The 16,103-nt window shown below is 38.9% G+C and overlaps 1 protein-coding gene across 2 annotated transcripts in view; it reads left to right on the top strand.

The window, feature by feature from the left end:
- The window catches only part of LOC133635973 (copine-4-like), a 98,361-nt gene that overhangs the window by 6,838 nt on the left and 75,420 nt on the right, over window positions 1-16,103 (top strand). For both annotated transcript variants that reach the window (XM_062029513.1, XM_062029514.1), the window contains exon 2: window positions 2,295-2,483. In XM_062029513.1, the coding sequence (XP_061885497.1) occupies window positions 2,313-2,483 (171 nt within the window). In that variant the 5' untranslated portion in view covers window positions 2,295-2,312. The remainder of the gene's footprint in view (window positions 1-2,294; window positions 2,484-16,103) is intronic.

Genomic DNA, 16,103 nt, shown 5'->3' with positions numbered 1-16,103 from the left:
GCAAGATAAGGCGTAGGTGTGCAGCAATCTGGTTTTTTTAAAAGGCATTTCATCGGGCCTCTAATTAACACATTTTAACACATCACATACTGGTGCGGATTAAAAATAATGACATGTAATGCGTTGATTAGGTGCTGGCTGGCACATGTTGTCAAGCTGTCGTGCAGCTTCAACTACGGTATATATCTACGCAGAATGAAGCTCAGCCACCATGGGGGTTTGAAGCAATTTAGGATGATTAGACCTCTGTGTTAAGGAGCGTGGGTGATTGTTGTGAGGTGTGTGACCAACAGGAACAATAAAGCTGTAACCCCACTGCAAGGTTACGTCTATTGAACACCACACTCCTCTTTCTCCTTGTAACTCAATCCGTCTATCTATTAGGGCTGCAGCGAGCCATTGTTTTTGTCATCTATTGATTAGCTTCTTAGATTAATCAAGTAATTGGATAAAACACACTTTAAAGCCCTTAATGTGTATTTTAGGTAAAATAGTTAAAATATATTATTTTTTCTGCTTGCTGTTCGTAACATTCATTCTTTTTTTTTAATATTTGCACATTATCAGCATAGTAATTGCACCTTTAACATGTGTGCTTTAATAAAAATATAAATTTTAAAAACCTCTACGCTTTTTAATTTGCACACTGTCCGGATTTTATACATTTTTATCAGTTACTACACTCATTAAATAATTTAATTGAATCAAAATAATATAAATCAAAGCTTTTTTCTAATCGAATTAATCGATTTTAACAGACCGTACACCCGACCAAACAAGGACCGACTGATTGACCGACCAACCGACCGAGACACAGATAGACAGACGGATTAATAAACGGACTGACCGACAGACCAACGTTCTGTCTTTCTGTCAGTCGGTCCATTCAGCCATCTATCTATCTGTGTGTCTGTTCGTCTATCCATCCATCTGTCCATCTGTCTATCTGTTTATATGCTGACCGACCGACCAACGGACCGACTGATTAAACCATTGACCCAAAGACAGACAAGTAGTTTGTCTATGTGTCTATCTGACAAACAGACAGGTAGACGGCTTGATGGACGGATGAAAGGACAGACTGACCAACAGACCAACTTTCTGTCGGTCCATTCAACCGTCTATCTATCTGTGTGTCTGTTCGTCTATTCATCCATCTGTGTATCCGTCTATCTGTTTATATGCTGACCGACCAGCCAATAGACCGACCACCGGACCGACCACCGGACCGACCACCGGACCGACTGATTAAACCATTGACCCAAAGACAGACAAATAGTTTGTCTATGTGTCTATCTGACAAACAGACAGGTGGACGGCTTGATGGATGGATGAAAGGACAGACTGACCGACAGACCAACTTTCTGTCTTTCTGTCGGTCCATTCAACCGTCTATCTATCTGTGTGTCTGTTTGTCTATTCATCCATCTGTGCATCCGTCTATCTGTTTATATGCTGACCGACCGATGTGCCGACTGACAGACGGACCGACCGACGAGCAGACCGACTGACTAAACCATTGACCCAAAGACAGACGGATAGTTTGTCTATCCGTCTGTCTGACAAACAGACAGTTTGTCTATCTGTCTGTCTGACAAACAGACAGGTAGACGGCTTGATGGACGGTTGAATGGACCGACAGACCAACTTTCTGTCTTTCTGTCTGTCCTTTCATCCGTCCATCAAGCCGTCTACCTGTCTGTTTGTCGGATAGACACATAGACAAACTATCTGTTTGTCAAACAGAAAAGTAGACGGCTTGATGGATAGATGAAAGGACAGACTGACCGACAGACCAACTTTCTGTCTTTCTGTCGGTCCATTCAACCGTCTTTCTATCAGTGTGTCTGTTCATCTATTCATCCATCTGTCCATCTGTGTATCCGTCTATCTGTTTATATGCTGACCGACCGATCTGCCGACCGACAGACGGACCGACCAATTAAACCGATTAAACCATTGACCCCAAAACAGACAGATAGTTAGTCTATCTGACAAACAGACAGGTAGACGGCTTGATGGACGGATGAAAAGATAGACTGACCGACAGACCAAGTGTCTGTCGTTCTGTTTCTTGGTTTCATTCATTCATCCGTCCATCCATCTGTCTATCTGTCAGTTCATCCATCTATATATCCGTCCATCTATCTGTCTGTCTGTCTTTCTGTCTGTCCATCTATCTATCTATCTATCTCTCGGTCCATCCATCCATCTGTCTATCCGTCCGTTTATCTGGTAAAATTACACTCCCACGTATGTCATTCTCTCTCTCTCTCTCGTTGTCCTTTTCACAGTGCGATTGAGTATTCAGCATGAGTAATATCTACGAGTCTGCAGAGGCCACGCTGGGCTTCATCAGCTCTCCGTGCCTGACCAAAGTGGAGCTGAGAGTGGCCTGTCGGGGAATCTCAGACCGAGACGCCCTCTCCAAACCCGACCCTTGCGTGGTTCTGAAGATGCAGTCGCACGGACAGTGGTTTGAGGTATGTTGTAATGGTGGAAATGAACAAGTGTGCCTTGATACCGTACTAAATACTGTAGATCAAAATACACTCTGTTAGTCCCCTTTTCATATATAACAGTTGGAAAAATGACAGATTATTAATGTTGACGTAGAGGTCAGATTCAGATTTTTTTCTACTATCCATTTTAAAATTCGCAAAATTCATGTTGGTCAAAAGAACCAGCCTTTCTGGTATCACACCAATGATGTGTTTAGGATCACATACAGTAAGTACTTTATTACAGTTTTTCACAATTGCTTTGGTTCAAGTAGAAATTACATTCTCAAAACTTTAGAAAAATTGGTAAAACGGTCTAGTGGTTAGAGTGTTCGCCCTGAGATCGGTAGGTTGTGAGTTCAAATCCCGGCCGAGTCACACCAAAGACTATAAAAATGGGACCCATTATTTCCCTGCTTGGCACTCAGCATCAAGGGTTGGAATTGGGGGTTAAATCACCAAAAATGATTCCCGGGCGCGGCACAAGGGGATGGGTCAAAAGCAGAGGACAAATTTCACCACACCTAGTGTGTGTGTGACAATCATTGGTACTTTAACTTTAACTTTAACTTACAGGGCAGCACCCAAACTCTACCAAAAACATTATGGTCTAATAATAATTTCAACAATTGACAATTAACAGACTATTGTGCATGTAATGATTTAAATAATTAAATGATGCTGACATGTTTTGGAGAGAAGAACCATTAGACTGAGAATCAACAATCAGTTTAGATCAACACAATATATTCAATTGGAAATTGTGATAATTAGGGATGGGTACCAAATGTGTTACTTTTTACCCACCGGTCGGTACAACTGTGTACCGATTCACGTAAAATTAAACGGTACCATATTCCAATAACTTTGTTGCACGTGACGCCACGTCCAGTTGCAGACTCACCAGCTCAAGTGCAGGGCAGGAAAACAAGCACTCAGAAAGTAGTCAGCCGGACTGCCTTTTGGTAATGTTACGGTTTACCATGCCAACAAACCTGATAGAAAGTGCTCAAAAGTAAGTGTCCCCTTTGCAAAATGTGCTAATGTATTGGATATGCCATATACATTTTCCCAATTTGCATTAGCAATTTAACATGCCGATTTCAGCACCTCCAAATTTGTTAATAAAAACTACAACTAAGATGTATATACAATACAATACTATAAACAATAAAGGTCGGAACCTTGGGGCACCTCACGATTCGATTTTATTCCGATTGTACAGGTGACGATTCTATTCAGAATTGATTCCCAAATTTAACACAATTCTCGTAATATACTATTTGGTATATAAGTGAAACCTTTTCAAAACAAGTTACAAAAACTCCTTTTGGCTGCGGACATACGACTTGTACATGCAGTGTTGGTCTAAGAAACGTCTTTAAAAATGTATTTTAATAATTTTTAGAAAGTTAAACGATCTAATAAAAGGAAATAGAGCAATGTCCAATCCCGACTTTACAATACTTAGATAATACATTTACAAAGCAATTGAAAATACATAAAAATATACTACTTGAAAATACAAAAAAGGAACAACTAAAATTAATAAACAACAGCATCAATAATAATACAAATATTTTAACAATAATAATACAAATAATATAACAATAATAATAATATCACGAATAGCTGTTAAATGCTTATAATCCTAAATGGCTTCTTTAATATATGAAAATACAAATTTTACAAAAACAAACAACAACTTGTTTTTAAACAGGTTCTTGATAATGATACATTTGTTTAGACTCAGAATAAATAAAAATTGCGATTTTGATTGATTTTGTTGAGCACCCCCAATAAACACTTTGTAAGGCTCAACAAAAAACAAGACTCAGTTTAATGGCAAAGACTACTTTCTGACTACGACAACACACCAAAGTCAGTACAGTACTGCCATTTAACATCTTGGAATTGCAACTGCATGCAAAGTCTACGATATGATATTAGCAAGTGAGACAAAGAAGTGTAAGAAAACAAGATAAAACAACCGGACAGGGAAGTTATCATTGGTGTTAAATGTTAAATTAGAAAACAATAAGATTGTATTATTCAATTATTTACATTTATTAACACATGTATACTAGGGTTGTACGGTGTCGCGGTACTAATGAATCAAAACCGGTACTATACTCTGTTTGAAAAGTACCGGTTCCCTATTTTCCCCATGACGGTGCATCGTCACGTTATGACATTGCTGGCTTTACGAGCAGAGGAGCATGTTCGGCAGCGCACACACACAGAGTACTTACAAGCAGACACAGTGTGTAGACAGAAAAGGGAGAATGGACATATTTTGGCCTAAAAAGTAAAGATAAAGGTGAGGTTATAACACTGAAACGCCCTCAGGAAGAGGTGCTTTAAGACATGGCTAGCGAGCTAGCGGCTAACGTCCAACCGCAGTCGGCAGTGTTTTAGCTACTTCTAAATCACTAATCTTCGTCTCCATGGTGACAAATAAAGTAAGTTTCTTACAAGTATCATTATCACTGCAGGATGAGGAATAGCTAAACATGCTTCACTACCCACCGTAGGAGGATACAATAGCTCACCGGCGTCACAATGTAAACAAATGCCATGGGTGTAATGATACCAAGTACAATAGCGTATCTACTCGATACTACTATGATTACAATAATATTTTTTATCGTCACAAAATTGTATTCATATTATATTCATAAACTCGGGAAATATGTCCCTGGACACATGAGAACTTAAATTATGACCAATGTATGATCCTGTAACTACTTGGTATCGGATCGATACATACATTTGTGGTATCATCCCAAAGTAATGTAAAGTATCAAAGAAGAGAAGAATAAGTGATTATTACATTTTAACAGAAGTGTAGATAGAACATGTTAAAACATAAAGTAAGCAGATATTAACAGTAAATGAACAAGTGGATTAATAATTCATTTTTACAGTTTGTCCCTCATAATGTAGACAAAATAATAGGTGTATAAATGACACAATATGTTACTGCATACGTCAGCAGACTAATTAGGAGTCTTTGTTTGTTTACTTACTACTAAAAGACAAGTTGTCTAGTATGTTCACTATTTTATTTAAGGACACAATTGCAATAATAAACAGATTTTTTGTTAAAATTAAGCCAATAATGAAATTTTTTTGTGGTCTCCTTTATTTAGAAAAGTACCGAAAAGTATTAAAATAAATTTTGGTACCGGTACCGGTACTTACATATTGGTATCGGCACAACCCTAATGCACACACATAAAAGTATCAAATATTGGTACTGCTCAGCATTGATTTCCAGGTAGCGGAATTGGCATTGTATCGATTCAAATGTGAAAAGTACCCATCCCTCGTCATTATAATCATTTGCAAAAGTGTACTGAGACATTGAAACATTTGCAATGTGTTGAAATGAATGAGAAATCAAATTGTGTTGTGAACCGTTGCCAGGTGCGTTGGAGGTTTTGTCCTTGTTAGTTGGAGAATGTCATTCCTCTTTCATCAAAGGAGAAAAACTGACACCTGCAGCATGCATGGTCACCTTAACTTTTTAAGAGCGTGAGGGAAGGGACAAAAAACGTCCTCGTCTTCTGTGTAAAGACACACACGCACACACACACACACACACACACACACACACACACACACACACACACACACACACACACACACACACACACACACACACACACACACACACACACACACACACACACACACACACACACACACATACTGGTTATCATTTGGAATGGGGACCAAGTTTTTGATCATGACTTGTGGGCACCACCCTTTCTACAGGTTGTGGAGGCATAAAAAAAATGGTGTAAAATGTCCACTGCCCAGTTAGCTCATACACGTCTTTAAATCTCTGGGTTGATGAAGTAATGTGCTGATCATTCTTACTGGGGACTCCGGGGAAAAAGAGTTAATATGGTTCATGGGGACCACATTTAAATCATTTTGCATAATTCACACAAATTTGTCGTGACTACCGAGGACCATTAAAAAAAAAAAAAAAGTTGAAAGTAAATATGACATGATGGTCAGAATACAGCACTACAGCTGTCCTCTTATAGGAAGTTTCACCACTTAAATGTTAAAGCAAATCCTGCATCTTCTGTGACATGACTGAAAACTGCTATTTAGCAGTAATGAAGTTGTCTGCAACTCCAACTACCATATATAGAAGGATGGAACATTCTGAATGTCAATCATACTTTAAAATAATAATGTTTTATAATCATGCTGTATGAAAATGTCATCCTAAGGAACACTAAACCAGATTTTGTTTTTGGAAACATATATTAGTTTTAACTTTTTTTTTGATTGATTGAGACTTTTATTAGTAGGTTGCACAGTGAAGTACATATTTTGTACAATTGACCACTAAATGGTAACACCCGAATAAGTTTTTCAACCTGTTTAAGTCGGGGTCCACTTAAATTGATTCACGATACTAGGGATGTCCGATAATGGCTTTTTGCCGATATCCGATATGCCGATATTGTCCAACTCTTTAATTACCGATACCGATATCAACCGATACCGATATCAACCGATATATACAGTCGTGGAATTAACACATTATTATGCCTAATTTGGACAACCAGGTATGGTGAAGATAAGGTACTTTTAAAAAAATGAATCAAATCAAATAAGATAAATAAATTAAAAACATTTTCTTAAATAAAAAAGAAAGTAAAACAATATAAAAACAGTTACATAGAAACTAGTAATTAATGAAAATTTGTAAAATTAACTGTTAAAGGTTAGTATTATTAGTGGAGCAGCAGCACGCACAATCATGTGTGCTTACGGACTGTATCCCTTGCAGACTGTATTGATATATATTGATATATAATGTAGGAACCAGAATATTAATAACAGAAAGAAACAACCCTTTTTTATTTATTTATTTATTTTGTGTGAATGAGTGTAAATGGGGGAGGGAGGTTTTTTGGGTTGGTGCACTAATTGTAAGTGTATCTTGTGTTTTTTATGTGGATTTAATAAAAAAAAACAAAAACAAAAAAAAACTGATACTGATGATAAAAAAACCGATACCGATAATTTCCGATATTTCATTTTAACGCATTTATCTCTACATGATACAGATATATACTATCAGATATATACTATCATCATAATACAGTCATATATAACTAAGGATGGATACCATACAGAATCACAGTACTATTAATGCCAGGATAACACATGTTTCACTTTTCAAGAAAATTAACTTTTGTCTTTTACCAATATTTGAAACACGTAACCAAAGTAACCCAAATTTCCCTGTTGTGGGATCAATAAAGGATTATCTTATCTTACCTTAAACCCCAGAAATAAAATACAAACTCATTACTCATCACTCAGGCATCTTCAGAATGGATCTGACTATCATTTAAAAAGGTTTCCCTTTAGGGGACCTGTTTTTTTTTGTCCCCATACCGTCAGAGGTCCCCTAAAGGTGACTGTGTAAACAAAGCCATGTCCCCATTAAGTAAGCATTGCCAGAACACACACACACACACACACACACACACACACACACACACACACACACACACACGCACACACACACACACACACAAGCTCATTTTCCTCAATGAGCTTCAAGCACACCTGTGAAGTGAAAACCATTTGAAGCTCATGGAGAGAATGCCTAGAGTGTGCAAAGCAGTAATCAGAGCAAAGGGTGGCTATTTTGAAGAAACTCGAATATAAAACATGTTTTCAGTTATTTCACCTTTTTTTGTTAAGTACATAACTCCACATGTGTTCATTCATAGTTTTGATGTGTGACAATCTACAACAGGCCTGGGCAATTATTTTACTCGGGGGGTCAGATTTAGATAAAAAAGGGTGTCTGGGGGCCAGTATATCTATTTTTAGGAACACTAATACAAAACCTCACAATAATGATTGAAAGCTAAAAACATTATGACAGACCGCCTTAAAAAACGGAATGGAATTTGAATTTTTTTTACTGAATGAGACATCGAGAATGTACATGAAAATGAAAGAATGTGGGATTTACAATATTAACTATGAATGATAAAACACTGAATATTGACAACATATTTTACAATCAACCGAAACGCAACCAAAATGCAACAAACATAGTGAAAAAAAATCCCACCTACAATCTGAGATACCTCATAGTGACCATAGTAAGTAATTAGATTACCATAGTAACTAATTAGATGACCATAGTAACTAATTAAATGACCATAGTAACTAGTACATCATGCAGATTCCAAGCATTGAAAGACTTAGTATAGTTGAAGACATTAGAAAACATCACTGCACATCATAATGGCAGCCAGGGGCGTCACTAGCTTTTAAGGACAGGGGGGGCTTAGCCCCCAGGAGATGCAGGATGCGAGCGAACGTAGCGCACGAGCACTAAACTTCACAAACGGCTAACAAAGACTTAGAAATTATTCATTGTTATTATTATTTCAGTGGGTTTATTTTCAATCTGTGTTCAGTACAACAACAAACGTGGGTTTGCACAGCATCAACAAGAAACAATGACTTGCATGATCCTTCAAGATATACTGAAACACAATGAAAGTGGTGGCATTAGCCTCTATGTTATTCATTCACAACATAGAGGCTAATGCCACAACTTTAGCTCACAATACAATAATTGTTTGTTCCCAAATATTTTGAAGTTGCACAGATTACATTTTGGGCACATATGTGACTAAAATGGTTGTAAATTCAAGCCCTGGAAATATTACTTAATTACTTGAATTAAAGTAATATCTGGATCGGGATAATTTGGCTTGTATATAATATATGTATATATATATTTATATATATATTATGGCAAGCCGTTAAAGAAATTAAATATATATGGAAGTATGAATAGAAATGAGAAACTTTTATATATACTGTAAATAAGAAAGACTTAGTCTGCTGATCTGAAAAAGAGCCAAAGCTGTCAAAGAGCTGAGGGACCATCTTCAAAGTGCAATGCTGAAACAAATAATGCAAACATTAAAATGTAACTTCCAGGGCTTGAGCCTAACGTAGTCCTGTCGTCCCGGGCACGGTAAAAAAAATGCACGGGACGAAATTAAATGCTCCCCGGGATGATGGCTTTTAACCATTTTTTTTCTTTTTCTTTTTATGTATTTATTCATTTTACATTTTATATTAAATGTCTTGGTTTTTCCACCCTCTGAAAATCCTATGAAATGTTTAACAAGTCATCCTATAATAATACAACAGCTATTAATGTAACAATACAATAAAACAAATATTTTTAATGATGTTTTCATTATTTTAACAATAGGCTAATGTATATTACTTTATATAGATTCTACAAGAAACACAAAACTTAAAAACTGAATTATTTACAATTGCAGACACAAGGTTCTTGTTCTGCAGTGCTGTGTGCTAAGGTGCTTCGTACACCTGCAGGACCGCAAGCAAGGTCGCAGAGAAAATGCGGACTGGATTTTGAGTGATGTGGGCATTTTCTATATGAACAAGTGGAATGGATTGGATACCGACGCACTAAAGGGGCTCTCTACCTTACACTATGAAGTGAGGGGAAACTGAGTGAATAATGACAGGTTATATGATTATTTATTTAAACTCATATTCGGGCCACTTTATAATGAATATGTCGGCATGTATTTGTAAAAAAAAAAAAAAGAAGATTTTTTTGTTTTTTTAACACCAAATTATTTAGGGGGGCTTAAGAACATTTTAGGGGGGCTTGAGTTGATATCACCATTATGTAGTCACAGGGTGGTAGTTGATATCACCATGATGTAGTCACAGGGTGGTAGTTGATATCACCATGATGTAGTCACAGGGTGGTAGTTGATATCACCATGATGTAGTCACAGCGTGGTAGTTGATATCACCATTATGTAGTCACAGGGTGGTAGTTGATATCACCATTATGTAGTCACAGGGTGGTAGTTGATATCACCATGATGTAGTCACAGGGTGGTAGTTGATATCACCATGATGTAGTCACAGAGTGGTAGTTGATATCACCATGATGTAGTCACAGCGTGGTAGTTGATATCACCATGATGTAGTCACAGGGTGGCAGTTGATATCACCATGATGTAGTCACAGCGTGGCAGTTGATATCACCATTATGTAGTCACAGGGTGGTAGTTGATATCACCATGATGTAGTCACAGGGTGGTAGTTGATATCACCATGATGTAGTCACAGGGTGGTAGTTGATATCACCATGATGTAGACACAGGGTGGTAGTTGATATCACCATGATGTAGTCACAGGGTGGTAGTTGATATCACCATTATGTAGTCACAGGGTGGTAGTTGATATCACCATTATGTAGTCACAGGGTGGTAGTTGATATCACCATGATGTAGTCACAGGGTGGTAGTTGATACCACCATGATGTAGTCACAGGGTGGTAGTTGATACCACCATGATGTAGTCACAGGGTGGTAGTTGATACCACCATGATGTAGTCACAGGGTGGTAGTTGATATCACCATGATGTAGTCACAGGGTGGCAGTTGATACCACCATTATGTAGTCACAGGGTGGTAGTTGATATCACCATGATGTAGTCACAGGGTGGTAGTTGATATCACCATGATGTAGTCACAGCGTGGTAGTTGATATCACCATTATGTAGTCACAGGGTGGTAGTTGATACCACCATGATGTAGTCACAGGGTGGTAGTTGATATCACCATTATGTAGTCACAGGGTGGCAGTTGATACCACCATTATGTAGTCACAGGGTGGTAGTTGATATCACCATGATGTAGTCACAGGGTGGTAGTTGATATCACCATGATGTAGTCACAGCGTGGTAGTTGATATCACCATTATGTAGTCACAGGGTGGTAGTTGATATCACCATGATGTAGTCACAGAGTGGTAGTTGATATCACCATGATGTAGTCACAGGGTGGTAGTTGATATCACCATGATGTAGTCACAGGGTGGTAGTTGATATCACCATGATGTAGTCACAGGGTGGTAGTTGATATCACCATTATGTAGTCACAGGGTGGTAGTTGATATCACCATTATGTAGTCACAGGGTGGTAGTTGATATCACCATGATGTAGTCACAGGGTGGTAGTTGATACCACCATGATGTAGTCACAGGGTGGTAGTTGATACCACCATGATGTAGTCACAGGGTGGTAGTTGATACCACCATGATGTAGTCACAGGGTGGTAGTTGATATCACCATGATGTAGTCACAGGGTGGCAGTTGATATCACCATGATGTAGTCACAGGGTGGCAGTTGATATCACCATGATGTAGTCACAGCGTGGCAGTTGATATCACCATTATGTAGTCACAGGGTGGTAGTTGATATCACCATGATGTAGTCACAGGGTGGTAGTTGATATCACCATGATGTAGTCACAGGGTGGTAGTTGATATCACCATGATGTAGTCACAGGGTGGTAGTTGATATCACCATGATGTAGTCACAGGGTGGTAGTTGATATCACCATTATGTAGTCACAGGGTGGTAGTTGATATCACCATTATGTAGTCACAGGGAGGTAGTTGATATCACCATGATGTAGTCACAGCGTGGTAGTTGATATCACCATTATGTAGTCACAGGGTGCTAGTTGATATCACCATTATGTAGTCACAGGGTGGTAGTTGATACCACCATGATGTAGTCACAGGGTGGTAGTTGATATCACCATGATGTAGTCACAGGGTGGTAGTTGATATCACCAATATGTAGTCACAGGGCGGTAGTTGATATCACCATGATGTAGTCACAGCGTGGTAGTTGATATCACCATGATGTAGTCACAGGGTGGTAGTTGATATCACCATGATGTAGTCACAGCGTGGTAGTTGATATCACCATTATGTAGTCACAGGGTGGTAGTTGATATCACCATGATGTAGTCACAGGGTGGTAGTTGATATCACCATGATGTAGTCACAGGGTGGTAGTTGATATCACCATGATGTAGTCACAGCGTGGTAGTTGATATCACCATGATGTAGTCACAGGGTGGTAGTTGATATCACCATGATGTAGTCACAGGGTGGTAGTTGATATCACCATGATGTAGTCACAGGCTGGTAGTTGATATCACCATTATGTAGTCACAGGGTGGTAGTTGATATCACCATTATGTAGTCACAGGGTGGTAGTTGATATCACCATGATGTAGTCACAGGGTGGTAGTTGATATCACCATGATGTAGTCACAGGGTGGTAGTTGATATCACCATGATGTAGTCACAACGTGGTAGTTGATATCACCATAATGTAGTCACAGGGTGGTAGTTGATATCACCATTATGTAGTCACAGGGTGGTAGTTGATATCACCATGATGTAGTCACAGGGTGGTGGTTGATATCACCATGATGTAGTCACAGCGTGGTAGTTGATATCACCATGATGTAGTCACAGGGTGGTAGTTGATATCACCATGATGTAGTCACGGGGTGGTAGTTGATATCACCATGATGTAGTCACAGGGTGGTAGTTGATATCACCATGATGTAGTCACAGGGTGGTAGTTGATATCACCATTATGTAGTCACAGGGTGGTAGTTGATATCACCATGATGTAGTCACAGGGTGGTAGTTGATATCACCACGATGTAGTCACAGGGTGGTAGTTGATATCACAATTATGTAGTCACAGGGTGGTAGTTGATATCACCATTATGTAGTCACAGGGTGGTAGTTGATATCACCATGATGTAGTCACAGGGTGGTAGTTGATATCACCATGATGTAGTCACAGCGTGGTAGTTGATATCACCATGATGTAGTCACAGGGTGGTAGTTGATATCACCATGATGTAGTCACAGGGTGCTAGTTGATATCACCATGATGTAGTCACAGGGTGGTAGTTGATATCACCATGATGTAGTCACAGGGTGGTAGTTGATATCACCATGATGTAGTCACAGGGTGCTAGTTGATATCACCATGATGTAGTCACAGGGTGGTAGTTGATATCACCATTATGTAGTCACAGGGTGGTAGTTGATACCACCATGATGTAGTCACAGGTTGGTAGTTGATATCACCATGATGTAGTCACAGGGTGGTAGTTGATATCACCATGATGTAGTCACAGCGTGGTAGTTGATATCACCATGATGTAGTCACAGGGTGGTAGTTGATATCACCATTATTCCCCTAGAGGGGGGGGGGGGGTTACCCACATATGCGGTCCTCTCCAAGGTTTCTCATAGTCATTCACATTGACGTCCCACTGGGGTGAGTTTTCCTTGCCCGTATGTGGGCTCTGTACCGAGGATGTCGTTGTGGCTTGTACAGCCCTTTGAGACACTTGTGATTTAGGGCTATATAAATAAACATTGATTGATTGATTGATTGATTATGTAGTCACAGGGTGGTAGTTGATAAGGCGACACAATACAGTGCTATGTAATTGTGTTTGTAAGGACAGAGGAGTCTGCTGATTCACAATCAATGCACACCGGCAGCGTGCTGCTGGATATTTAATGGAATCCTCATGTCTTTCTACACTTCTGTGGGCCACAAAGGCGCAGTAAAAAAAAAGTGCACCGCAATAAAAATTGAACAGCAGTTCTTGCAGAATTGTAACTTATTGTAGCTGTTTTTGTCCCCTCGGCATTTTAACAGCAGGGCAACGTATCAGTCTGAAAAAATAAAAAAGAAGAAACCCCTGAAGTTGGCTAATTGTGTTGAACACCCCCAAAGCACATGTGTAAAAAACTCATATCTGGCCCGCCACCTCATTTTATGTGGCCCATGGAATTACCAAGCGTCTATTTGTTTTCGAAATGTAGTCAACTTTCTATTTTGACAGAAAAAAATACATGTGCTGTATGCAATTTCATATATTTTAAACCTAATCTAATATTGCAACAAATATTATATCATTGCACATTCCAAATAAGTACTTAACCTCTTAAGTACTTAACCTCTTAAAGGCCTCCTGAAAGCCACTACTAGCGACCACGCAGTCTGATAGTTTATATATCAATGATGAAATCTTAACATTGCAACACATGCCAATACGGCCGGGTTAGATTAGTAAAGTGCAATTTTAAATTTCACGGGAAATATTCTGCTGAAAACGTCTCCGTATGATGACGTTTGCGCGTGACGTCACGGATTGTGCGGACATTTTGGGACAGCATTGTGGCCAGCTATTAAGTCGTCTGTTTTCATCGCAAAATTCCACAGTATTCTGGACATCTGTGTTGGTGAATCTTTTGCAATTTGTTTAATGAACAATGAAGACAGCAAAGAAGAAAGCTGTAGGTGGGATCGGTGTATTAGCGGCTGGCTGCAGCAACACAACCAGGAGGACTTTGAGTTGGATACGCAGACGCGGTACCGTGAGTACGCAGCTTTGGCTTCCAAACATTTGATCGCTTGCCTGTACGTACGTGCCGCTATGTGCATGTCACGTACGTAACTTTGGAGAAATATATGTGCTGTATGAACTTTACGGAGGTGAACGGTATTTTGGGCTGTGGGATTGAGTGTGTTGTGCGGGTGTTTGATTTGTATTGGTGGGTTATATGGACGGGAGGGGGGAGGTGTTTGTTATGCGGGATTAATTTGTGGCATATTAAATATAAGCCTGGTTGTGTTGTGGCAAATAGAGTATATATATGTCTTGTGTTTATTTACTGTTGTAGTCATTCCCAGCTGAATATCAGGTCCCACCCGCCTCTCACAGCATCTTCCCTATCTGAATCGCTTCCACTGCCCTCTAATCCTTCACTCTCACTTTCCTCATCCACGAATCTTTCATCCTCACTCAAATTAATGGGGTAATCGTCGCTTTCTCGTTCCGAATCGCTCTCGCTGCTGGTGGCCATAATTGTAAACAATGTGCAGATGTGAGGAGCTCCACAACCTGTGACGTCACGCTACTTCCGGTACAGGCAAGGCTTTTTTATCAGCAACCAAAAGTTGCGAACTTTATTGTCGATGTTCTCTACTAAATCCTTTCAGCAAAAATATGGCAATATCGCGAAATGATAAAGTATGACACATAGAATTGACCTGCTATCCCCGTTTGAATAAGAAAATTTCATTTCAGTAGGCCTTTAAGGCCCAAGCTGTTTGTTTACATGCTTTTTTTATTTCTCTTTGCTATTTGGGCTTATTGGACCCTAACTAGAATAAAAACTAAGAATCATCTTTTGATATGATGTACTTAGTCCATAAGTACACTAATGTGTACTTCATGTTTAGTGACATGCTAATTTTTATTTTTACACATTTTTTCCTAAATTCCATTGTATGTTATACTTTCCTAACACCACCAGATGGCAGTATAAGTAAGCGGCCATAAGACCCCAATTCAGTAGTGTACACAATTTTGGAAATAAGAGCTAAAAGGTGCTGTCCACACATGTGGCCACTAAGCCTTTAGAGGTTAAATATCTGCTTGACTCATGATTCTGAAGCAACTTATCCATCAAATTGTACCATGTAAAAATAATTTTTCGGTAAAAAAAACTGGTAGCTCAGTTGCCAGAATTTTACCGTAAAAATCACAAAACAAAAAAATGTGTAATATTGTTTTCCCATTTACAGTAATACACCGTAAAAACAATGACCGTAGATTTTACAGTCAAAAAGAGTGGTAGTGTT

Source organism: Entelurus aequoreus, linkage group LG20 (assembly GCF_033978785.1).
Source record: "Entelurus aequoreus isolate RoL-2023_Sb linkage group LG20, RoL_Eaeq_v1.1, whole genome shotgun sequence".
NCBI classification, from domain to species: domain Eukaryota; kingdom Metazoa; phylum Chordata; class Actinopteri; order Syngnathiformes; family Syngnathidae; genus Entelurus; species Entelurus aequoreus.
Note: the sequence above shows the minus strand (reverse complement) of the source record. Positions and strands in the feature narration are given on the sequence as shown.